General features: G+C 36.6%; 1 protein-coding gene across 2 annotated transcripts; it reads right to left on the reverse strand.

The window, feature by feature from the left end:
* Positions 1–355: 355 nt before the first annotated feature.
* On the reverse strand, positions 356–5,105 carry LOC131146348 (kinesin-like protein KIN-8A). 2 transcript variants are annotated; one of them, XM_058095915.1, is made up of 7 exons: positions 3,938–5,105; positions 3,305–3,578; positions 2,677–2,727; positions 2,474–2,566; positions 2,004–2,369; positions 1,156–1,851; positions 356–996 (listed from the first exon to the last, which is right to left on the reverse strand). In XM_058095915.1, the coding sequence occupies exons 1-7, from the start codon at positions 4,732–4,734 to the stop codon at positions 955–957; spliced, it is 2,319 nt and encodes a 772-aa protein (XP_057951898.1). In that variant the 5' UTR covers positions 4,735–5,105; the 3' UTR covers positions 356–954. The 2 variants fall into 2 exon arrangements, with proteins under 2 accessions (XP_057951898.1, XP_057951897.1); XM_058095914.1 differs by having other exon boundaries at positions 356–1,062.
* Positions 5,106–27,203: the final 22,098 nt, after the last annotated feature.

Consider the following 27,203-nt stretch of genomic DNA (forward strand, 5'->3'; position numbering starts at 1 on the left):
GTTATTTTTAGATTTTGATTAAAAATATTATTATTAGCTTAAACTAAATAGTGAATAATTTGTTTGGTCATCAAGAATACAAAGGAAAATGGGAAACTACAATTTTTTATGAACATTATGAACTGAAAACTATATTTATCATAGTCTATCAATTCTTTAATGTGAATACCCTTTACGGAAACATTTTAGGAATTAAAAAAATGCCCTTTCTATTGGTGGTGGATGCAAATGGACCCAAGCAAGCAAAATTGATTTGATTAGAGTATAATACCTTTGTTCTTAATAAAATGGTAACAAATGTGCATTGTTCAAAATACATGGAAGAGAAAAATGGAGTCATTGGGAAGTTACAAGAACAAACAAGATCATTTCAACATTGATTGATCTGCATATAATACATTTGTTCTTATTAAATGGTAACACATGTGCATTGTTCAAAATACATGGAAGAAAAAAAATGGGCTCATTGAAAGTTAAAAGAACAAACTATATCATTTCAACATTGATTTGATTTGCATATAATACCTTCATTGCTAAATGATACGGAATGCAACTACATACTATATCATTTCAACATTGATTTGATTTGCATATCAACTACATACTATATCAAAAACAAAAAAAAATGGACTCATTGAAAGTTAAAAGAACAAACTATATCATTTCAACATTGATTTGATTTGCATATGATAAGGAATGCAACTACATACTAGCTCATGAGATATGTGTTAGCAAATCTACATGAAGAATAAAGTTAGAAAAGGAGCAACGCAACAAGCAACGCAATCCTTTGGCTGGGGCTAGCTGGGATGATCACTTGCCATAAAACTGGTGCACAACACATGAATATTAATTATAACCAAGAAATCTACAAGTGAAGAACTATGGCGTTGCACGGTACTGTAAATCAACAGTGTCACTTTTTCTTCTCCCTCTCCTCTTCTTTTTCCTGTTTTACTGCTTCCAAGGCTCGGGCTTTTGACGAGCAAAACCTGGCTGAATTATGCAATTGATGATGTGTGGTCCGAACAAGAACAGAAACCAGAAACATGGATATGCATGCTGCATCAGTTATAGCTAGAGTATAAAGGAACTCATATTCAAATAAGCAAGAACCATAGCATTGGCCAAGAGTGGAAATCAGTTTACGTTTACCTGTAGAAGCATAGAGGGAGCTTGTGCAGGTTCAGGAATGATATGGCTTCTAGTTTTTCTTCCATTAAATGTGGCAACTGATGGGCTGTTAGCGGTTGTTATGTCCCAGAAGCTGCGCTTTTTAGCTGTCTGCACCGGAGATAGAAAGCGGTGGCACGGGCTTTTCAACTCACCAGTACCAGTCATCTCTTTTTGCCGCAGGCTAGTTCTGGTGACTACCCTTTTTGTCTCTTCCCTATGCAATCCTTCTGTTGGTTTTGTACTACTATTTTGTGAAAGCTTGTGAATAAGTTCATCCTTTTGCTTTAGCTGCAAAACATGATCTTTCTTCATTCTCTCTATTTCCGCTTCTAAGGCCTTCACAGTCTGCTGAAGCTCTTTGACTGCTTCATCTGCTCCTCTTCTCTTCGATTCTGGAGTGAAACAATTCCTGACTAAGGAGGACCTGGGCTTTCGTTTCTCGTTTGGTTGGGCAGAAGATGGAGGAGGAGACAAGAGAGAACTAACAGGAGAAGGTGCAGGAGAGGCGTTGGCCTTTGCAGCCATGGATTGTACTTGTACAGTGAGTAGCTTCTGTTGCTGTCGTGCCAATTGTGCTCTCAGTTCGCGATTCTCATTCTGCAACTCAAGTAATAGCTTGGCCTGAACAGTTTCAGATTCAGGCATCTTTAGTATTTCCTCATTTGCCTCAGATGCCTGTATAGGTGCACAACAAGGGAAATATTGCTTCAAGGAATAATGAACATAGATAGAAAATAAACTAACGGAATATTCTTGTTTTAATCGGCATACGTTGTTAATGCAATAAGGCAAAGACAGTAAAAGAATAACAAGCTAGGAACATGAACCTTGGTCCGGATCTCCTTGGCTCGATCAGCCCAGTGTAGAGTATTTTGAGTTTCACCAAATGAGAGATTGCTTGGGCTGATATTGGCAATCATTATAGTATTACAAGCTCCCCCTAACGAGTCCTTGAGGAGTTGGGTGAGCTTTGAATTTCTGTAGGGGATGTGTTTCTTGCCCTCCACTAGGGCATTGATGCAGCTGCTTAGTGCAAGCAAGGACCGGTTTATGTTGGCGCCTTCAAGTGATCTAAGTGTTCTCTGATCTGTTGCAAGAGCTCTCTCTGAACCAGCTAGATCTATCAGTGAAAGCTTCCCCACTCGATTGACGATATTCATGGAAGCATCTTTAACCCGATATTCAATCACAACCTAAAAGCGAGATAGTGGGGAGGACAACAGAAATCAGAATTTCATTCTTAAAGTTGAAATTTAAAATTTTGATACTTAACAAGGCTATGTGTCTCTGCAACTACCTGCAGAATAGCATGGGATCTCGAAGAGGTTTCATTGGCACGAGTTGGCTCGGTGGTTCGATTTTGGTTCCCGTGCTGAAGCAATGCCATTACCTGTCACAAACCTAGAAAAAATCAAAACAGAAAATAGATAGTAGCCTCAATCACAATTCAGTGTAACTGACCAAGCATTCAATTGATCAGAGAGGAAGTAGGAAAATTACTTCATCTGTAGAATAAGCTCTGTATTGAGTGAGACCGGCTGCCACAATCCCCTGAAATATATTTGAAACATTTATATTTCTCAGTTATCATTCAAGACGTACTAAAATTTGAAGAGAATTAGCAAATTATCCTTCCATCAAGCAAAAGCTTTACCAAGAGAAATGAAGGAAATCTCTGATTAGCCTTACTGAGGGTAAAAATTTTTTGAATGAAAATACAATAACAGATATATTTTCCTTACTGTTGAGTTGAAAACAAACAAGGACATCGGTGATCAGCATGATTACAAATCATAACTGGTAAAACAAAAAAAAACCGACCAATGTGCTCGTGTTTCTTTCATCCAAAAGAGCAAAAAGAACTTGCACAATCTATGGCCGCTGAAAGAAATTTTCATATCTCTTTCATTGCGCAACATTTTCATTCAAACAAGGGATGATCTGTCACAGATGAAAGCATTTTCATGTGCTTCTGTTGAAGGCTAAGCATGTTAGAAAGCAAGGTTTCAAACTGATTACGAAAAGGTGAAATTTCCCTCTTACAGGCACATGATAACAGAACTCAAATAAGTACCGAGAGAAAAGACCCTAGCAGAGTAAGTATAGTGTGAAATTGAAAGCATCAGACCTGTTTATCTTCTCTAAGCACCAGAGGCCTTCCAGGCGATAGCAAATCTCTCACAGTTTCATTGTAGACCTCAAGATAGGATAGATGGACCACATGGTTTCCATCATAGCTCCTCTGCCTGACCTTGGTGAATAGGTCCTTTATGGCCAAAACCATCACCCCCGGGTTTTCGACTGTACCCAGCATCGTATATGTTTTTCCTGCCCCCGTTGCTCCGTAACAGAAAACCGAACCATTTCTTCCCTGCAAGACTGCTTCCACCAGTTCTGCTGTTCTGGGAATTCAAATGGGTACCAAATTTTTTTCAGTTTTTCTCTTAATTTAGAATGAATATGCTATTGAATATGTATCTCTACTATTAATTAATTAATTAATGCAAAGGTCTAGGCCTAGTATTAGGAGCATGAGGAGGAAAAACATGTCTTTAATTTCCAAATCTTGAAAAAATCAGATCAACTGAGCTGAATGGTTATGTTAGGCCTAGTTGACTGGATAATTTTATTTTGTTTCCTGCCCTCCTGAACAATGACATGCATAAGATCCAACAGATAATTCCTATCATTTACAGATATTTTTTCATCAACCAAACAGCGGAATAAAAAAAATTTAAGGTTTAAAACTTTTTGAGCTTACGTTGTGGAATAAACTTCCTGTTGAGTGGTGGAATCAGGGAATGAGGCATCAAAGGTAAAATGTCGACCGCGAAGCCTCTTGAGCCGCAGATAGTCATTCTCATTAGCAAGTTCGGTTAGATAAACATCTCGCCGGTTGACAATTCTAACACAGCACCGTGACCCGGCTTCTTTCTCCTTCTTGGCCATAGGCCGAAGCCTCACAAACACAAGAATCCTACTGCCTGTGCCGTCTTTTCCCGGTACCGTCTCCGATTCTTGCACATTTTTAGCTCCTCCACATCCTCTGAATTCTGATTGCGGTGCCAAACTCATCATCGAGAGCCTTCTCGCCACCATCGTGGACGGGGCCGGCTTTTTGGGGCAAGAAAACCCGATGATCCGATCAGGACCGACCGCCACATTCTCCTTGGCATCGGCGGCGGGTGGCAGAGGCAACACGAAAGTTCTTGTAACAGTCTGATTAGGCATTGTGTTCTCTTTCGTCTCATGATTTGGCTGTGGTTGCATCTCTTCCCTTTTACATGAGCCAAGAAGATCAACGCTCGGATGGGATGAGAAACGCGATTCCTCTTGAGGCCTACAAGACTGGTTCTTGACTGCCATGGAAGCTTGTTTTTGCTGTTCGTACAGAAGAGTTAAGGCTTTCATCTTCTCTTTCAAGCGATGGTGGGGGTTTCTAACCGGAAGAACCACAGCATGAATCTCTTCTGGCTCTGTCCTGGCTCTGTTTCCATGCTCTGGATCGAGTAAATTTCGTTCTTGGCCAGAGATCTGAGACCTAGTTGACACTGGCATTGTAGAGACCAAAGGGGGGTGGGGAAGATGAGAAAAACTCACTGCCCAAACATGCCCAGAAAATTTTCTCGAAGACCCAGTTGAAAAATCAGACCCAATGCCGGAAAATTGAATTTTTTTCCCAGGAAAATAGAAAAACAAAAAATCTTCACGGAAATCAACGGGAGGTGCGAGCTGACACTGGCATTTTAAAGAAATCTCACCAACCACACAGGCGCAGAAAATTTTCCTCTTAAGATTCAGCCGAAGAACCTAATGAAAATTCCAGGAAGTTCAAAATTTTACGGCGTAGAGCTGGGATCGTGATAGGTATAGGAATGGGAAACACTCGAACTAGGCCGGATAGTAGTGGAAGAAGCTAAAGAATGGAGATGCCAAAAGATGAATGGTCAACTCTCTTGAATAAATCTTGTGAGGTGATCTGACCCGTCGATTTGAGGGGCAATGGACGGCAGCTAGCGAAGCGGGAGAAGACTGATTTTGAAGGGTTGGACATTTGGCACTCCACCTTTTGCTTATCGCAGTCCACCTCACCGGATCAGTGCAGTGGATCCACAGAGAGGGGCGTGCGAGAAGAAAAAATGGGAGTGGAAACAGGGAAAAGCATTTGAAAATTTCGAATGCTATGCGTAACGGTCAAAAAATCTATCAGGCTCAAACGGATAGATTTTTGAGCCAATTCAAAATGTTTCACAAAGTGGTAAAGGACCCACCGTCATAATGTGAATCATTAAAGAATACATTATTTATATTTTTAACAAGAAAATGGATCCAACTTAAAATGCGTGCTGTGGAAGGAAAAATGAGATTGTATATGATTGTGAATCAACCAAACATATAATCTTCTAGGGGTTTAGCGTGTGGGTCTATCAAATATTATTAAATTTTTATATTTTTATTTCTTACCCAAAAACTTAAATTGTAAATAATTTTGAGCAATTTTAAATGTATGGATGATTTTAAATTGCTATATGTTAAAATTATTAAATATCTATTTGTAAAACATTCTTGTAATTTTTTCTCAATAATTTCAATTAATTATATTTTGAATTTTGAAGGTATATATATTATAAATTCTTGTGAAGAGTATGTTAAAATTTGAGACAATTATGTTAGAGGTTTTTAATTCAAACCTTAAAAGGAGTGAGAATGGATATGAAATATGAGACGGATACTTAATTAACTGTCAAATCAGTAAGTTAGACTACATTAACTATATTTTTTTTTTAGTGTACAAGAGTATTGACCATTCATCTTTTCAACATTTTCTTTGATTGGAGAAGGTTTGATTTAGTTTCTTCCACTACTAATATACTACTTCACATAAATACATAGTGATTCTAACATTGTCACTTCCTTATTCCATACCGACTAAATGCAAGGTTTGGGAAGTCTCCCAACAACCACCATAAGAGGACTCGCATAATTGGGTGAAGTGAAATTTGTATGTCTAGAATTATGTATGGCTTAGGTGTTTGACCTATAAGAGATATGTGAATATGATATTACTGTCAACATTAAGTTGTAGTTCAAAGCCCTCTTTCTTGTGAGCTAGGGAGATCCCAAGAAAGCATATGAGAGGTGGCTTTTAACTAGCAAGGTTCAAGTATATGGAGTGGTATGGCGAGCTCAACGCCTTTACCCAACAAGGTTTAAAATTAGTTATAGGGGATGGCAGTAAGAGGGCTAGGGTGATCCCAAGAAAGCACATGAGAGGTGGTTTTTCACTTGCAAGATTCAAGTATATGGAGTGCTATAATGAGCTCGAAGTCTTTACTCCAACAAGGTTTAAAATTCATTATAGGAGATGACAATTTGGCTAGATTTTGGTCGGATCCTTGGGCATTGGATAATGCCTTTGATGGGGAGGCTTTAGGTAATATTCTAGTGGAACAGAGAAACCTACTAGTTTCTCATTATCGATGCTTGAGCATTGGGAAGAGATGAGAATATTTGTGGGTCGTATTTTTATCCAAAATGGACTTTTTAGGGCTATTGCAATCAAGCTAGCTCCAATTTTCAATTCCTTGACTTGGAAAGTGTCTTCTAATGGATGATTTGCAATAAATAATGCTTATAACGTTTATAGTAAAATTTTTATATAGCAAGCCTAGCACAAAAAAGATTCTTATGAATTTGGAAAGGTGGAAAAAGAACATATCTCAAATTTATATGTCCCATGGTTATAGTCTTCACGTGGAGGATATTATACCGGTTTTGCAAAATTGTAGTTTGATTTCAGAAGTGTGAAACAATGTACTAGCTACACTCAGGAAGGTGATATTTTAGAATCTCACTTTTGATCAATGAATCCTTAGTAATCTCTTCATTAACGATTGTGACTATGGTTGCTTGAATTGATTGGTAATCTTCAAAACTACTAATTGGCCTAATTGGAAATGGTGGAATAGGATGATTTTCAAAGGAGAACCATAGGTTTGTAGTCAATAAATTCATCTCATTATATTCAGAAAAAGTGGAAGTTTATTTTGAAACTTGGAAGATTAACAAAGTTGATTGTTTGGAGAAGTGGGGTTGAGAAATTTTTGTTCTAGCTAGTGACATCCTTTAATGAGGTGGATCAAGTTGAACACGATGAAGCTACTAAGGGTAGTCCTTGCATGACTTGGTGTGAAGGAGTATTAAGGAATCATCTTGATTTTAGGAGGCTTTGCAATAAATTTGGGGATATGCAATGTCTTTATGGTGGAGTTTGGGCAAGGACAATTTTTAAGGTGAAGCCTATAATTCAAATTTTAAACAAATCATAGTTAGGGCAAATATGAAAACTTCTCTATTTTGTATTAAGCACATTGATGACATCGCACATCTAATGTTCTTGCTTGTAAAATGGATTAAAAGACTCTTTATGCAATTGTATGTTAGATTTCAATATTTTCAATCAAAAAGACAACTAATTGACGATCTTCTTGGAAAATCTTGACACAAGGTTAGGTATGATTAAAAAGAACACTTTATTGTCTCTTCTAAATGATCTCTTGGTATTTTGATTGACCTTTTTCTTACGTTGTTTGTTCCTAATTTGTTTTTTTTTTTTTTCTATTTTTGAGCTTATTTCCCCATTATATTTCCTACAAAAAAAAAAAAAAAAGGTTGGGGGGCCTTTGTGACGCCCCGATTTTCGTACAATTTTTTTCTCAATAATAAATAAATAATCATACGTCATCCATAACATTCACAAATCGGCCACGTCAACAATCCTACTATCATTCGTACGACCCGACCCGCATTGGGTACCGGGTAAAAAGTTATTTTATTATACAACCTAACAGCGGAAGACAGTATATACATATAAGTCAGAATACAATACCCAGAATATTAATATACACATATACACAATATTATCTCATACCGAAAAATAATACAACCCTAATCCAAACTCACCCTGTATATCAAGGTTCCGACTCCCTACTATCACGGAGCTCTATCACCCGGTCGGTCTCTATTCCCTGAAAAAATTTAGATAAATTGGGTGAGACACATCTCAGTAAGAAGGAATAAATTATTTACAGTGTGTAACCATATGAGTTCAATTATAATACATTTTACTTTTCAAATCATTGTTTAATCTAAGAAAATACACTGATATACAAATTCTTATCATCATATAGATATACAACACAAACTTTTATAAGCTTTAAAATCATTTCTCAATTTCAATAATTTCCAACACATATTTACCGCAAAGTTCTTGAGAATAGGGAAGATTACCCGCCCATAAAGGTAGTTTCCCTCTGTCCTAACACGTTATGCAACCACGTATGACTACATCTGATACCTATCAGGACACTCACCTTACTCAGCAAGCCCTCAAGCGGAGAGTTTCACTTCGCCTCAAATATGTATATTATCAACTCACATGGTTTCATTTCTCAATTTTATCGTTCTTTATTTCTCAATTTCCATTTTATCTTTCATTTCTCATTTTAGCCAATTTTATCATTTTTTTCAGTTTCCATTTTCATTTTACTTTTCGACTCATGAGTATCCTTAGTATCAAATACCAACATCGCGTCTGTAACTCATGACCACCCTGAGGATCTTTCTATCCACGCCATGCTTCCCCCCATGGTCAAGGTTGTGCGGCCCAAAGGCTGGATCTAATCGCGGTTGGCCGACCCGGTTAGATCAAATATCATATCACATATCGCGTTTGTAGTACGACTGACCGGCCTATAACCTTGATCCGGACTCAAGAGGCCCAACAGCCCTACAAAATGGCTCAGTCAACTGTCACGCCACACGCTCCAAGAGTCCGTGTGGTTGCACTAACACCACTAGCAACAATACTGTGATGCCCCGAACCCGCCAAGTGGGGCCCGGGTGCCACGTGTTCCAATCACTTGCATCTGATATCATAATTATCATGCACGCAGCGGAACATAATAATTAACCTCAAATAAATACCAGAGTTCTATATAACAACCCAAAAACAAACACTACAACATCTAGATGTTTATCTCCACAACCAGTATTTAAAACATAATCTTGTGCAAAAATATCTATACATATTTCGGTATCTTACAATACCCCAAAAAGAAATCACCAAAAATAATCTCAGCCTAGGCCTTCAAACCCAGTCTCCAGAAGAACTTGAAAAATTGTTAATCCACTAGGGTGAGACACTTCTCAGTAAAGGTGGAATAAATTATAACAGTATGTGACAATTGAGTTTTACTATTTATATCTCAAAATAAACTGCTTCTCATATAACATCAATAACAACTGAGAAAACGTATCACTGATAACATCACTAACATATGATATCATACGCACATAAAAAATGTACAAGTACATAATTTTTATGCAGGCGAAAGTCCCCAAGGATAGGGAAGATTACCCGCCCATACAAGTAACTTCCCTCTGCTCTGGTACTAAAAACTACTTACCAGAGCACTCACCTTACTTAGTAAGCCCTTAGGTGAAGTATTACCTCGCCTCCAGTACACACATCTTTATTATTTTAAAGACAAAGGTTTCCGAGGATTGGGATGTCTAATCGCCCATACAAGTAGCATTCCTTTGCACTGATATCAAGAAACTACCTAGTAGAGCACTCGCCTTTTTCAACAAGCCCCCGATGGTATGTTTATCTCGCCGCATGCACACACATGCATTCACAATATACTATACCATTATTTTTATGCTATAATTAAATTCACATGCGCACAACACATCCACACAGGAATCATGCATCTCATACTTCATCTTCCAATGTCCTCAATACGTGGCCCACACAGAGCAACTGCGTACATGTCAGTATGTGACTCACACAGGCATCTACGTACTTCTTATCTACATGTGGCCCACACAGGCACCACTACCAACATAGGGTACATAACATGGCCCACACAGGCACCATTATCCACACAGGATATAACGTGGCTCACACAGGCACCACTACCCACATATGGTATATAACATGGCTCATACAGACGCCATTATCCACACAAGATATAACGTAGCCCACACAGGCACCACTACCCACACAGAATATATAACATGGCTCACACAGACGCCATTATCCACACAGGGTATAACGTAGCCCACACATGCACCACTACCCACATAGGGTATATAACATGGCCGACACAAGCGCCATTATTCACCAGTATCCAATCCCCATGACCTACCCGTCATACATCAGTAGAACAAGTCCCTCGACCTGCCAATGTCCTACCCCATATAAATGACAATATGACAAACTCCTCAACTTGCCAACGTTATATCATGATTTACATCTAAGCAATATAACAACCTCCTCATGCCAACGTTATATTGAGATGCATACGAATAACCACACTAGTTAGTTCACACAAACGCAACAATGCATTTCCACATAGGAATCCAACAGATCAATACATTTCCCACACAGTATCCCAACAGATCAATACATTTCCACACAGGAGTCAAACATAACAATTCATTCATCGTGTCATAATCATTTCAAATACCTCCACATGCAAACCCAAATGTCACAAAAATTTATATTCAATTTATTAGAAAGAAATTGTTCTCATGCCACACGGTTTTAATATCATAAACAATTATCTCAAATATAACCTTAAACCAAAATCATCATTTTTCCAGTAATCAGACTATTCTGAAAATTATATAGATAAATAATAAATTTCATATGCTCATAAATAATCGGTTCACCATAATAAAATACTGATATAATTTATTTCCCCTCACCTAATTCCCTGAATTACGCCTGCAGGGCTCCCAAAATTATACCCGCAACGCTCACCCGAACCCTGATTCAATCAAATCAATTCCAATAAAATATTATTTTAACCTTTCCTGATTTACAATAATTAAATAACAATTAATTTCTAAATAACTCATTTATCCTAGTTTTGGGGCTATTCCTATAACGACCCCATGAGAATTTCGCTCCGCTAGACTTGTAGTAATCATCCCTAGATTCTCGTGGTGATGTCCAATCGCCCATTTGACTTAAAACTTAAGAAAAATTGAGGTAAGAATGAGAATTTGGCTTATCCTATGAGTTATGTCCACGCTACTTCTACGACAAATCCACTTCGATAGATATGTCGGTGGCGAAGAATGGAGTTCGGTAGTATTTTCGGATTTTCAATTGGGCAAGAATCGACCGTGAAATCGTAGAAGAAAAGGAGTGGAGAACGTGAGAGAATATATTTGATTTTTCTTTCTCTTTCTCTCTCTTTCTTTCTGTTCAGAGGGCGTGAATTTGTTTTTTTTTCTTTCCTTCTTCTCCGAAGACTTAACCTTTTAAGTTTTCTTTTTTTTTTTTCTTTTTTTTTTTCTTTCCTTTATCCTCTTTAACCTTTATCCTACTTCAACCTTATCATATACTTAAATATACATATATATATATATATATATATATATATATATATCCAAAATCCTCAAATTTCTTAATTTAATTAATTTTCTTAATTATAATTAATTAATTAATAATAATAATTTTTTTAACTAATAATTTTTTAATTTTTTTAATTTTTTTAATTTTTTTGGGTCATTACAGATACTGTGCTCAATATCATAACCATCTAACAGTGTTTGCCATCACATACTCGCAATCATTATACGGTATTGGCATTTTATCATTCATATTTCACGTATTTTCACATTTCTCATTTTCATATTGCAGAATTAACATTACAATATTTTCATTTCACATATTCACATTTCAATATCAATATTCTCAACACATTTCATCATTTAAATGATATTTTCTCAACTCATAATTCATCTCATCTAATACTATCATATACATATCTTATTTCACAATTACTCAATATTTCTCAAAACACATTTCCATATTTCACCTTTCTTCATTTTCTCAGATAATACATTTCTTGCACATTTTATTATCATCATTTTCCCACATTTGAATTCTCATATTAAAACACATTTCAATATCACATATTTCACAGGATAAATTATCTAATTTAGTTTAAACATTTCTCAATATAAATCATATGCCACATAAATTTCATTTGATATTTATATCATAATAAATTTCAGGTAAAATAACATATGTCATTTTCACATATTTCTCAGCCCATAATTTTCATAAAAAGACTGTTATAATTTATTCCGCTTACCTGACTTACTAAGAATCTTGCAAGAATCCCAAATCCTACGTCTTTGGCGCCCAAAATTTCACTCCTGCAATTTGCATTTTTCTCAGATTAATTAATCTATTTCTCCAAAATAATACTCATCTAACCTTCCCGAGGTTTCATATACATCAAATTAATATTTAACACGGCCACTTAATCTTCTGAATTTTGCCTGTGGGTCCCAAAATTACACCTGCGGTGCTCACCCGGGCCCTAAATTTTAGAAATCCTACTTTAACCCCAAATGCTCAATATTTTAGCATTTCTAAATTAATGCTAATTAATTAAAAATAAGCCCCTTAATAACCCCCCGTACCCCAAATTTAGAGTTTTGGCCCGACACCCCCACGAGAATTCCATTCCACTAGACTTGTAGAGAATCATCCCTAGATTCTCGTGGTGGAGTCCGTTTGTCAATTGGGCTTATAATTTATAAGAAATTAAAGAAAAAAGGAAAAATTAGCTTACCCTAGGAGATACGCTTACGCTACTCCTACCACCGATCTGCTCTGGTAGAAATGACGGCAGCGGAGAATGGAATCCAGCGGTATCTTCAGATTTTCGATTAGACGAAAATTCGTCACAAAATCGATGAGAGAGAGAGAGAGTTCAGAGTTGCTTAGGATAACAGAAAAGAAAAGAAGAAGAAGAAGAAACGCAAGGGGGAGGCGTGAAAGGACCTGAAGCTTCAGGTGGGTGAATATAATAATAATAATAATAATAATAATATATTTAATTAATATTAAAAATATATTTTATTAATAAAATAAAAAAAAATTAAATTATTTTTTTCTTATATTTTTAAAATCCGATTAATTAATTAATTAATTAATTTTTAATATTATTGTTATTTATTTTTTTTTCTTTATTTTTTATTTTTTTTATTTTTATTTTTATTTTTATTTTTTAGGAATCATTCCACTAATCTTCTATACCCCTTTTTGGGGTAATTACAGCCTTCCTCTATAAAATCCCACCCTCCCCCATACTTTTGTAAAGTTTTTATCATATTTTTATTAAGACAAACAAATTAATAAAATGAAACAAAGTAAATTCAATTAAAATTTTTAAAAATAAGAAGTTACATAATTATATTAACATGGAAATATGAAATAATATTTTTATTTGATTTTTTGGCTTTTTTTTTTTGGTAAAATGGAGACTTTATAAAATAAAAAAAATCAAATTTGAAATTGAGAAGCTAAACCAAAATGTAAAACAATTTGATTCTATTATGATTTTTAATTTTTTGGTAATTTGTGTATACTCCTATTGTAAAGCACACATGAAAAACTGAGCACTCAGGATTTCTTTAGTTGATAACATTTGTCAACACAACTAAATGTGTTCTCCCACAACTTAAAATTATGGAAGTTATAGGAAGTTATGCAATGAGTAATTTCTCGAAATTTCAATTTAAAATTTTTGTAATTTTATAAATATTTTTGAGTGATTCCAAATATCAAGGGATAATTTTAAATGGTTATATGTGTAATGTTTTTAAATATTATTTTTGATATATTCATGTTGGTTCCTTTTTTTGAGTAATTATTTTTGACTATATGTGAATTTTAATGTGTACTTTAAAAAATATTAAGGCCAAAATATGTTGATTGAAAAATGCTTGATACTTTTTTAGTTTAATTAATACTAGTCATGGGCACATGTGTCGCAGGTTGAATATTTTACACCTTTATGAAAGGACGTGTGATGCTAATTAAAACATTTTTATTTAACTAATCAGCCTAGTGTTTACCATAATTCACTAACATAATACTTTCATTGTCATTTAAGCAAATATAAGCAAAAGCAATAAGCAACCTATAAAAGTCATGACACACAAACAGTAAATATTGAAGCAATATAATTTATTATCAACACTTCTGTTAACATCGTGTGTCTACTGAGGAAGATAAGTAGGTTAAACACATTTATAATAGTTAGTGATCAGTTTTACAAGTTGATGAACACTTACCCTCCCTTAAAGAGTTTTCTATGTTATTTCCACTCTGACACTAGGAAGCATCAATATGATCAAGGCGTCATACTTTCCCTTTTAGTCTAGGAAAAACTTTCGCTGAAAAATAACCCTATATTAGTATTTACATTATGAAAATTCATTCCAAATGCACAAGACAAGTAGTTGCAGGAAAACATAATGTCATAAACAAGCTCAACTTGTGACATTCCATCACTTATGCAATTGACGTTCTCGTAGACTTTAACACTAGGTACACTTCAATTTTTTTCATGAATGGTTGCATATCTTTGGCAAAAGCCCAGCTGATTTCTTCATTGCCAATGTCTTTCCACTTCACTAAGAACTCCTGCCACTTATTCCTTGAGGATGTGAACTCTCGTCTGCAAGGATGTCTTCAACTTCTCGTCTGTCGGGTTGCACTGTCTTCAATTCACTTTAGTTGACTACCTTCTGCTTGGATCTTTGATGTCGGCATTGAATGGATTGAGGCAACTAATGTGAAACATGGGATGCACTTTCATTCAAGTCGGAGGGTCAATTCTGGAAAAATCCTTCTTAACTTTGGCCAAGATGGAGACTTGTCCTTCATATTTATGAAGTAGTCTCCTATCTCATCCTCATAGTGACCTGATTTGTTCAGGATTGTTTAGGATTGAGCTTAACAAAAACCAAGTCACCTATGTTGAAGTATTGTGGTCTTCTCCCCTAATCTGCTCACTTTTTCATTTGCTTAAAAGCTTTCTCTAAGTAGGCTCGGGCAAACTTTATATTTTGTCTCCATTATTTGGTGAAGATGTATTCTCTGAGACTCTTTCCTCTATATGATACTGTGTGAGGTAATAGCAGTTGCTAGCTTCTAACAAGCTCAAAAGGACTCTTGTTGGTTGTTGAGCTTTTTTGGGCATTGAAATATAACTGAGTCATATCAAGTAGTTGCACCCAATACTTTTGGTTAGAGTTAGCGAAATGGTGCAAGTACTCTTCTAGTAGCCTATTGAATCTCTCTATCTATCCAATCTGTTTAGGGATGATAGCTCGAAGAGATGTCAAGCTATGACTTGAGGATTTTGAAAAGTTCTATCAAGAAGTTGTCAATGAATCTTGAGTCTTGGTTACTGATAATATCTTGGGAAACACCCTAATACTTTACAATATTCTTAAAAAATATAGTTGTGTTGTCGTCTTCTCTGTTGAATAGTAATTCGATGCAGGTATAAATGTTTCATACTTCAAAAACCTATCTATAACCACAAGTATAGACCCTGTATCTACCACTTTGGGCAAGTTGGTGATGAAGTCCAATGAGATACTTTCCCATAATCTGCATGGCACTAGTAGGGCCTCTAGCAGCCTTACAATCTTCTTCCATTCCACCTTATCTTGTTGGCAGTTGAGACAAGTCTGTGTATAATCAATCACATCATCATACATGTGTGACCAATAAAACCTTTACTGTAGTAATGCCAAAGTGCACTACCATCGTAAATGTCTGGTCCACATAGTATTATAACACTCTCTTAGTAGTGCCTTCCTCATATCTTCGGCTCATGGCACAAAGAGCTAGCTTCCATGGGTTATCAGCAATCCATCCTCCATCTAGAACTAACATGCCTACCCCTCTTCTATTAGCTTTATAAGGCTCTGTGCAACTGGATCTTTGACTAAAGTCTCCTTGATGCACTATTGCATCATTGTGGTAAAGGTACTCGTTGTTAAGTGTGTTACCATCTGTAAGGCTGCTAGCTCAACCTTCCTACTTAGTTTATCAGCAACTTAGTTTATCTGCCTTGCCTTGTACTCAAATGAGAAATTAAATTCTGCCAAGAATTCCTACTATCGGCCTTTCTTGGGTGACAACTTCGGCTGTGTGAAGAAGTGGCTAAAATTTAAGTTATCCATTTTAACCATGGACCTTGACTCAAGTATATAATGCTTTCACATGTAAAGACAATGGATGACCACTAACATCTCGTCCTCCTGAGTTGTGTACTTTCATTTTATTTTTCTAAGCTTATGGCTCTCATATGCAACAAGATATCCCTCCTATAATAAGACTCCTCTAAAGGCATAGTCTGATGCATCTGTTTGTAACTCAAAAGGTTTCATGATGTCCAAAAGATATCGAGTAACAGATCTCTTATCATGGTATCCTTCAAGTCATCAAAGGCTCCTTGGCACTTCTCTATCCAATTCCACCCTTGACCCTTCTTTAGTAATTTTGTCAAAAGACCAGTTCTCCTAGAGTACTCCTCTACAAACTTCTTGTAGTAGTTGGAAAGACCAAGAAAGGAATGCATCAACTTCACTATCATTGGGATATTCCATTCTTGACTAGTTCTCACGTCTCCATATCCACCCTGATATGACTTTGCTTAATTACATGACCAAGGAATTCGATGCTCCGCTGAGCAAAATAGTAGTTCTCTTTCTTCACATACAAACTATTTTCTTTCAACCTGTCGAAAACCTTCTGTAGATGCTTTTTATGTTTCTCTAGGGTGGAACTATAGATAACAATATCATCCAGGTACACCATGACAAACTTGTCAAGGTACTCACAAAGTTGTTGGTTCATTAAGGTACAAAATGTCACAGGCACTTTATCAACCTGAATGGCACCACCAAGAACTCATGTGCTCTATATCATGTCACATAAGTTGTCTTCAGCTCATCCCCATTAGCTATCCTCACTTGATAGTAGTCCAACCTCAAGCCGAGTTTAGAAAAATATTTGGCATGCCTCAACTAATCAAATAGATTGCTAATCAACGAAATAAGATACTCATTGCGCACTTTTACCTTGTTGAGCACTTAGTAGTCTACACACATCTACATGCTTCCATCATGTTTCTTTTGAAAACACACCGATGCTTTGAATGATTCTTTGGAAGAAAAAAATATATCCCGTTTCCAACAAATCATTAAGTTGTTTTTTCAACTGTGCTAGCTCTAGAGGCGTCATTCAATATGGCCCTTTAGTAGGTAGTTTCACTCAAGGGAACAACTTGACCTCATGCTCCACACCTCGTCGTGAAGGTAAGTTGTAAGACAACTTATCTAACATCAACTCCTTGTACTCATCACAGTTGACTCACTCTAAAAATGAGTAGCGCGAAGGCTATCCCAAGTATAAGAGTTCAGTTGTGTAATAATTAGCCTAAGGGCCAAATCGTCTCCTTAGGGAATGCATTTTAATTCCAAACTCGTGCAAAAAGGTTTACTGAACATGATTCAGATTCGGTCATGAGATTTTTAAGATATTTGTGATGCAATTGAAACGACATAAAAACTAAACTATAAACCTAACACGCATAAAATTAACAATCAAAAAAAGGGAAGCACAATAAAATAGATGGTAACAAAATTAATTGCGAAAAATAATTCTATGTCTAACCATTCAGACAGGAAATAAAACCTACGTTTAAAATTTCGGACAAAAGCCTAAAAACGAAAAATTTATTACACAAGTGAAGCATTCAACCACAAATTCATCAATTAACTACCAACTTAAATTTAAACTTAACACAATCAAGAAACCAAAATTAATTCCAACAATGATATTGAAAACTGACTTCAAAAATAACCCAAACAGAACTTAAGCTTCAACAATGAAAAAGAGAATAATAAAAATTCTAACAGAAACTTCAAACACAACTGAAAGTAATAATGATCCCAACTTTAAATTGAAGAAAACTAACATCTTGACAATGAAAATAAATCTAACATTAAACTAAGAAAAAGAGAAGAAAAGAGAGATAAGAGAGGGAGAGGGAGAGGAAGAGAGAGAGTAGCCGTGAGTTGAACAATCCCCTGTTGCTCCTTGTTGCTCGAAGCTCCAATGTGCAGCGCTGCCTCCTCCTCCCCAAAAAGCTAAAGCAAAGTGAGTTTTTTCCCAATTTATCCTTTTTTAAACAAATATATTAAATAATACCTTTATCGGAAAAATAAAACCTAAACTAACCCTGACATAATCTCGCTACTTCAAGTAGCGAGATTTGCCACGTGTCATCTCGTGAATTATTTTCCCCAAAAAAATATTATTTAATATATATATATTTTAAAAAGGATAAATCAGATTATAAATTTTTATGCATAATAAATAGGGAAATAAATTATTTTAATATATTTTTTTTAAAAATGAAAAATCGGAAAATAAAACTTCTACATAATAAATTATTCTGCATAATAAATCGGGAAATAAATTCTTTCTATAAATTTTTGTATGCAATAATATTATTATATATAATAAAAATATTAATAATGATATCATAATATTAATATTATTTTTAAAATTTATGTAATATATATTATATATAAATTGTCATATTAATATATTTGATCACTAATTTTGGATTGAATTCACAAATCAAAATTTAATATATGAGTGCATGCTCTGAAGTCTTAATTAACAAAACAAGAGTTAGAAATCTAAAAAACAGTAAAAAATATTTGTTATCTTTTCTATATGAATTTTAAAAAATAAAGAACGTCATTTTTAATTATTTAAAAAATAAAAAAATAAAAAAGGAACTATTTCTACAAGAAAATAGTGTCAAATTTTTTATACTGTTAATTTATTTTAGAAAAAATTTCTAAAAAAAATGAAAAATTAGCTATTTTTAAAATATTTTTTTAAACTAAAAATAAAAAATAAAAATATTTTCCATAACTAAATAGAGCATTAATTTTTTTTAAAGTTTTCATGATATTTATTTTTACATTTAACTGGTGATTAGAAAGTCATATATGATGACAATTTTTATATTTTGAGGAATATAAAATTTTAAAAAATGTGACACTCTTATCTTTATGCTCACATATGACAATGCTTACAAAATATGAAAATTTTATTTTCATGCAACTCATGAGAATCTTATGTAGAATTTTTATTTTTGTTATGAACCAAATAGAGAAATGGGTATCGTGTATACATTTTCTATATTGATATAAGATAGACTAAATAAAGAATCTTTGAATTTAGTGAACAAAACAATACTTTTAAGTAAAAAAAATTTTCAAAAATATATTAAATAGAAAAAAATTGATATAATTAAATAGGAATTTTCTTTTTTTCAAAAATTTATTGTTCCAAAAGTAATAAGAGAAAGAATTAAATTTTGTTTTATTTCCCGATTTATCATTTTAAAAAAATATATTAAAAGAATTTATTTCCTTATTTATTACACAGAATAATTTATTTCCTGATTTATTATTTTTTTTTAAAAATATATATTAAATAATATATTTTTTGAGAAAATAATTCCCGAAATGACACGTAACAAATCTCGCTATTTGAAATAGCGAGATTGTTTAAATCTCGCTACTCCAACTCTCCAAGTAACGAGATTACATCAGGGTTATTTTAAGAATTATTTTCCCAAGAAAGGTATTATTTAATATATATTTTTTTAAAAAAGATAAATTGAGAAAAAGCTCAAAGCAAAGCCCTATCGAAAATCTTAATTCCCAAAAGCAACACTAGCCCCTCCTTTTATCATGGATTTCGGCTGCCCTAAGGAGAACTTTCCAGCTATGCATGGGCTGATTTCGCGTAGTCCCATCAATGAGCCTGCATGCCCCCCCCCTTCTTGTTCACTTTGAAGCCCAGCTTCTTCGAAAGAGACCCAGCCATACATGCCTCCTCCTTGTTCACTTGGTGCGGACCCGAGAAGCCCAGCTCACATCACTGCCCACGTACACGCTCCACTCATGCATTAACGTGGTCACAAAAGCTTCTCATGGAGCCCAGCACACATGGCTCCAACCTTGGATCATGCTCACGGCCTTGCCATTTAATTCCCAACTCACTGCAGCCCACTTCACAGATTACATGCACGGGTCTTGTCAGCCCAGCCCATTCGAACGTTTGCACGTGCATGGGCTTTTCTTCATGCACATATCACTCATGTGGACAGTCCCCGTCTTCATGGCTTCACCAAACATTTCTCAAGTGAGTTCTTTCCCTTGTGAGAGTCATGATGTATTCCAAGAGTATGGGTGAATTGGGTATTTAAAAAATTCTTTTTAAGTCAATTTATTCTTATTTTAATTCCACAATTAGTATAACACAACGTAAGATCTTTTTAAACAAGCATGAATCCCACAAATAATAATGTATGCAAATATTTAAAATAATTATAATATTCAGAACAAATAGAACATAAGTATACATGTCGTGACCCAAAAAATTATGGTATTTAAATTATAAAGGAGGGAGAAAAGGAAATTATAAAGGGGGTCACAGCAGGTCCTCGTCGACGAACGGGAAGAGTTCGTCGACGAAGTGGCTTATTGGGATCATCGACGGGTACGCGTATCTCGTCGACGAGAAGATACCGAGAGACTATTTTCAGTTCTGAATTTTATCGACGAGGAATAGGTGTTCATCGACAAACTCCTTTCGTGACCTCATCGACGAAGTGACGTGACTCGGACGAGGGCAGGTGTATAAATAGCCTAAACTCAAATTTTTCATTAGAAATCATGCGAAAAGCACACACTCTCTCTTTCTTTCTCTCTCTTGTTCGTTCCTTCCCTCTTCTCTCTAAGATTCTGGGTCGGATTCTTGCCAGTTCGACGATCCGAGGCTACCACGACACTCCTGGGAAAGTTCTCTTCAAGTCTGCTAGAGTGGATCGTTGGTGGGGTTAACTTGGATTTCATCCCAAATTCAAGGTAAAGTTTTTTATTTAATATTTGACTTTTCTACAGTTATAAGAAATGTAGTAGTAGAAGAAATACTGAAATTTTATTCAAGGAGATGTTGTTTTTAGGGTGTTGAACGGAGAACCCTACGAGTATAAGACTAGACATTGTAGGGGCTTTTCAGAAGTCAGGTAATGGAATAAACTAAGTCAGTCTTTTTTATGAAAATGTACTTATTATCTACAACATTTAATTTTAGGTAAATATGTATATTATAGAATTATGCTAGGAAATACTGTTGTAAACAGGGATATGATCTAAATATGTTTAATACCTCTCCTGTGTGGCATAAGTAATATTTACCATGGAAATTATGATGATAAAATATTATGTTTACAAAGTGAGCATGTTTTACTACTTCCAGGAAAATGTTAAAATGGTTCAAAGATTTTTCAAACTGAGGATTTTATAATAAATATCGGCGTACGGGCCGAGGCTTTTATATGATTTACCGTCGTACGAGCCGAGATTTTTATATGATATATCGACGTACGGGCTGAGGTTCTTATATAATATATCGACGTACGAGCCGAGGTTTTTATATAATATATCAACGTACGGGCCAAGGCTTTTATATGATATATCGGCGTACGGGCCGAGGATTTTATATGATATGTAAAACTGGCGTACGTGTCATGATTTATAAAATACAAAATGTCGGCATAAGGGTCGAAGATTTTTATGATATGTTATGCAAAATTATATGAAAATATTAACATGATAGATATGATTTTGTATAGTCATGTATCATTGCTTGGGAATATGTTATATGTTATCAGAATCTGATTGACTTGGTTTAGGCTTTCATGAAGCACGATACTATAGCTGTATGATCACGATCATGATTATGTTAGTGCTACCGCTTGGTGTACAGGGCAGTGAGAGATTGACAGTCGATGTGGCTTATTGTAGCACAAATGTCCCTCTGGTGTTCGAACCAGGAGGGTCAGACCCATAGTATTTATAGACTTTTTATTTGACTCGGCAGTGGTTGGCCAGCCATTGTCGGGTCTCCCCTCCGGGCCACACAACCCAGTTATGTGGGGGTAAGACATGACACCATCTAACTAACCATCCAGAATGTTTCCTATGTATAGTTATATGAGATAATTTATACGTATGGAAATTCAGTATGTTATTTCATGTTATAATTATATATGTTTACCCAGATATGATAGAGACAGTTTTATCAAGTATGTTCATGTACTGTTATATGTATAATATGAAAATACTCATGTTGCCACACACTGATATTAGTTTATTTCCCTTACTAAGAGGTATCTCACCCCAAATTATATAAACATTTCAGAAACCCCAGATAGGAGAGTGGACAAATCCCCGCAGTGTAGAGTTCGATAGTCCTACCCTACTTGAAGGATACGTCATTTTGCTAGGGTTAGAGGGATTTTTGGGTAACGACCCTAGGACTTGTTTTTGGTTATTTTGGGTGATGTATGATGGGTGTAGTAAACTCTGGTATTGTGTTGAATGGTAATATGATATATATATGGTTTCACGTTTCCTGTTGCTTAGGTATTGGTATTATATTTCAGGTATACCTCTGGTACCCTTGGGTCCAGGTGGATTATGAGTTTCTGGGTTGATTATGATTTGACAGTACTTTTATATGGATACTATTATTATAAAAAAAATTAAAAAAAATTAAATTATGGAAAAATAAGCAGGTCGTTACAATTTGGTATTAGAGCCTAGGTTGTTAGGTTCTGTAAACTTTAGAGTGCAGCGGAATTGATACCAGAGTATAAGAAAAGGATTTAAGATTTTGTTCTACAGTCTAGAGGCAGAACTTTCGTGGTGGTTTCTGTGTTTTTCTTGAAGTGACGATTTCAGGAAAACTATAGTAAACTATTGTCGGGTTGTGTTCCTTGAATGTAGGACTGGATCTAGAAATAAGATGAGGATGTTAAGATAGGGGACTATGTTAGGCGAGTAAATTATAAGGATAGGGTCTCTAAAACACGTTTATTATTTTTCAGGATGGACCATGGAGGAGGTAGTGCCTATGCGAGTGGAAGTGATGGTGCAGGGCTCTCAAGCAGGACTGATTCTAATGCGATACTACGTAGCGTAGCTCAGTAGGTTATGGTTGAGATCGCTAGGAGCTCCAAAGAGTTGGGAGGCCCATCTGCAGGCCATGGGTGCACAATAGAGAAGTTTACTAAGATGAATCCTCCGGAATTTTCAGGAGGGGTTGATCATGCAACCACTAAAATTGGATGCATGAGATCGAGAAAGTTTTGATGGTATTACAGTGTACAGAGGAACTGAGGGTCCTCTTCGCCACCTATAAACTGAAAGGAGAGGCCGAGAGGTGGTGGACTTCTGTGAGACTTCTAAAGCAGCAGAGGACAACGCCGATAGCTATGAAATGGGACCGATTTAAAGAATTATTTTTTGACAGATACTTCCCAGCCACTGTCAGGGAAGCTAAAGTGGAAGAGTTCTTGAATCTGAAGTAGGGACAATAGTTGGTCCAGCAGTATGCGGCGCGATTTATAGAGCTATCTTGCTTCGCTCCGTATATTATTCCTGATGAAGTAAAGAAGGTGATACAGTTTGAAAGAGGATTGAGACGAGGCATATACAAGCAGGTGGTAGTGCTAAAGATACAGGACTTTGCTAAGTTAGTTGACAGAGAAGCCTGGGCTGAGGCTAGTGAGCGCATAGACGCAGAAAAGCAGGGACAGAAGAAAAGATCTGCACCTTCAGGCTACCGGCATGGACCCAGGCAGGGTCAGTGGAGGAGAGGAAACTATGGTAGAGGACAGAGACTAGAGACTGAAGGTTGTGAGGTTCAGGCCGTGCAGAATTTTCCTGTCTGTCAGAATTGAGGAAAGAGACACTGGGGAGAGTGTCAAGTGGGGAGAGCTGTCTACTATCGCTGCGGTAGATAAGGACATCTGGTGCGAGATTGTCCTACACCGCCAAATATCGATCCTACTCCCAGACCATACCAGGGAGGCAATCAAGCACCACGTGGAGGCCAACAGAGGAATATGACTCCAGCTAGAGTTTTTGCTTTGACGCTGGGTGATGCTTAAACAGCCGGCGACGTGGTGACAGGTATGGTTAGCATGTTTTCCTTTAAAGTTATTATATTGTTTGATTCAGGGGCCACATATTCGTTGGCTATGAGATGTATTAAATTGTGTGGGGCAGAAACACAGTTGTTAGACATCGAACTGTTAGTAACTACACCGACAGGGTCAGTAGTGAGGAGTAGTAGAGTGCTCCTAAACTGTCAAGTAGATATTCGGGGAAAAATTTTGCCAAGTGATTTGATAGTAGTAGACATGCACGGGTTTGATGTCATATTCGGTATAGATTGACTAGAAGCTAACTTGGCCAGTGTAGATTGCCATTCGAGAGAAGTGATATTCAGACCTCCGAGAAGACCAGAATTCAAGTTTATAGGCTCGCGAGTGCAATCTCTGCATTAGCTAGTTTTGGCTATTCAGGCGAATAGACTGCTCTTGAGTGGTTGTAAGGGATTCGTGGACTTTGTGAAGGAAATGGTAGGAAATGAATTGAAGCTCACCAGTACGCCAGTAGTAAAGGATTTTACAGATGTTTTTCCAGATGAGTTACCGGACTTGCCACCTGACCGGGATGTAGATCTTCATATTGATCTACTCCTAGGTACAGCGCCGATCTCTAAAGCACCCTATCGAATGGCACAGCAGAATTGGTAGAATTAAAGAATCAATTGCAAGATTTGCTTGATAAGGGTTTTATATGGCCCGGTGTATCTCCATGGGGAGCTCCATTGCTATTTGTGAAGAAGAAAGATGGGACCATGAGGATGTCACGCCCCGAACCCCGAAATGGGACCCAGAGGTAAGAAAGTAACCTAACCTGTCTCTGTATCATACAAATCATCACAGATACAGTACAAAGGATGAGGGTTCAACCCCATGAGGTTCCCAGGCACCCTAAACACATCCAATCATAATCATATATGCAGCGAAAAAAGTCATTCTATATCAACATATGCAGTTCATACTAGAGTCTATACAAGAGCAGAACATGGCTCTAACAAAACGTACAAACTGGGTGCCCAAATACAACCCAAAATGGCAACCCAACAAAACTGCAGTCCTAGCACTTACCGAAGCGCTAACGCAGTACATCGACCACTACGCTCCCTATACCAGGATGCTAGTTCCGGTTACGTGAAGGACCTGTAAAAATGTACGTACAATTGGGGTGAGACACCTCTCAGTAAGGAAGAACACAGGTTATATCGGTGTGTGGCATTTGAGGGTTATCATGATACAACATACACGCAGTTAAATGCATTCCAGTACTAATTTACATAGTGCATACACGCACATATACGGTAGCCATTTATACGCAGTCCCGTCACAATACATACACATGATCAGTAATTCTCAATGTCATCACCCTCTTCGGCTCGAAGCCGGCCCGTGACACACGGCGTTGGCCCGTAGCCAACCTGCGAACATGGCGCCACCGACACATGGCTAGTCCCCGACTCCCATGGCATCGTACCAGCGCTAAACTGGTGGATCCACACCCTTCGGCCTGATCTGCTGGAATAGGCTCATGCCTACAGATATAGAACCAAACACTCTTACCCACATGGCAGGCGATAACATGCCCTCAGATATAGAGCTGGACACTCTCAGTACCTGGGACAATTTCGGAACCGCATTCCTACTAGCATTTCAACATATCACACACACATGCATGCTCATATAACCAAACAAACCACACTCATTTGGTAATCTAAATCATGGTTTTCCAAACAAATACAGTTTAAACAAAGTCAGGGCACAACCATCCCAATATCACAGTATAAATCACAAATATACTCAATTTTCAACAAAACCTGGGATTCAGCCCGTCGTCCCCTTTTTTCCAAAACTGTAATAATGAAAAACCTATAGTTTTCCCCGTTAGATCCCCCCCAAATGAGTAGCCAAAACACACACAGGACCGTGGACCACAGTTCTACCGAGTCCGATTTCAAAAATAACCAATATAAACATAGTTCCCCTTACCTTAACCCCATAAGCAAATCCTGAACTCCAAGGTCCCTAAACAGCGAATCGAGTTCCAAAACTTACAAATCACAATATAGAATATGTTCACAAGATAGTTACCTACAAATCTACTGGATCAGAATTGAAAATCGAGCCTTACCTCAATTTTAAGTCGAAATTCAAAAATCTCCGAAACGAGATTCCGATCCATAGAAGTTGTAGAGAATCCTTCCATGATCCTTGTGGTAGCTTCCGTTTTCTGATTCCGTCAACGATCGGCGAAGAATTCTAGAGAGAAGGAGTAGGGAGAGGTTTAGAGGGGGAGCGAGAGAGAGAGATATTTGAGATTTCTTAATGAGGAAGCAAAGGAAATTTCCTTTTATAGCCCTTCCCAACAATTTCCAATTTTGCCCCTTTTTAATATTTAAACCCATTTTTAATATTTCGGGTTCTTACAATGTTCCCTCCTTACAAAAATTTCGTCCTCGAAATTTGCCATCTCTCATTCCCAAATTCATACATACAATCAAATACATAGACACAACTCAAGAGCGAACTGGCGATCATCACAACGCAGTCCCATCATACACATACACATAGACACAACTCAAGAGTGAACTGGCGATCACCACAACGCAGTCCGATCATACATATACACACACACAACTCAAGAGCGAACTGGTGATCACCACAGCGCAGTCCCATCATACACATACACATACATACCCTCACTTATGGTGGAGGAATACTGTGGTTACATATACAACAGTCTCAGGAGTTCACAATACTCACACTCCCGACGACTAACCACCTATTCCAACCCACAGTAGGATCATGTACAAGTGCTTAAAACAACTGTGGATACTTCCGGCGTATTTCCATTTCCAGTTCCCAAGAAGCTTCCTCAACCTCATGGTTTCGCCACAATACCATCACTAATGGTATCTCTCCGGTACGAAACTTCTGAACTTTACGGTCCAGAACTTGAACAGGTATCTCCTCATATGCTAAAGTATCCCCAATTTCCAACTCACCATAACTAATCACATGTGAAGGATCCAACACGTACCTCCTCAACATGGAGACGTGAAACACATCATGGACCCTTGAAAGTGTTAGAGG

The sequence above is a fragment of the Malania oleifera genome, chromosome 13 (assembly GCF_029873635.1).
Source record: "Malania oleifera isolate guangnan ecotype guangnan chromosome 13, ASM2987363v1, whole genome shotgun sequence".
In the NCBI taxonomy this organism is placed as follows: Eukaryota; Viridiplantae; Streptophyta; class Magnoliopsida; order Santalales; family Ximeniaceae; genus Malania; species Malania oleifera.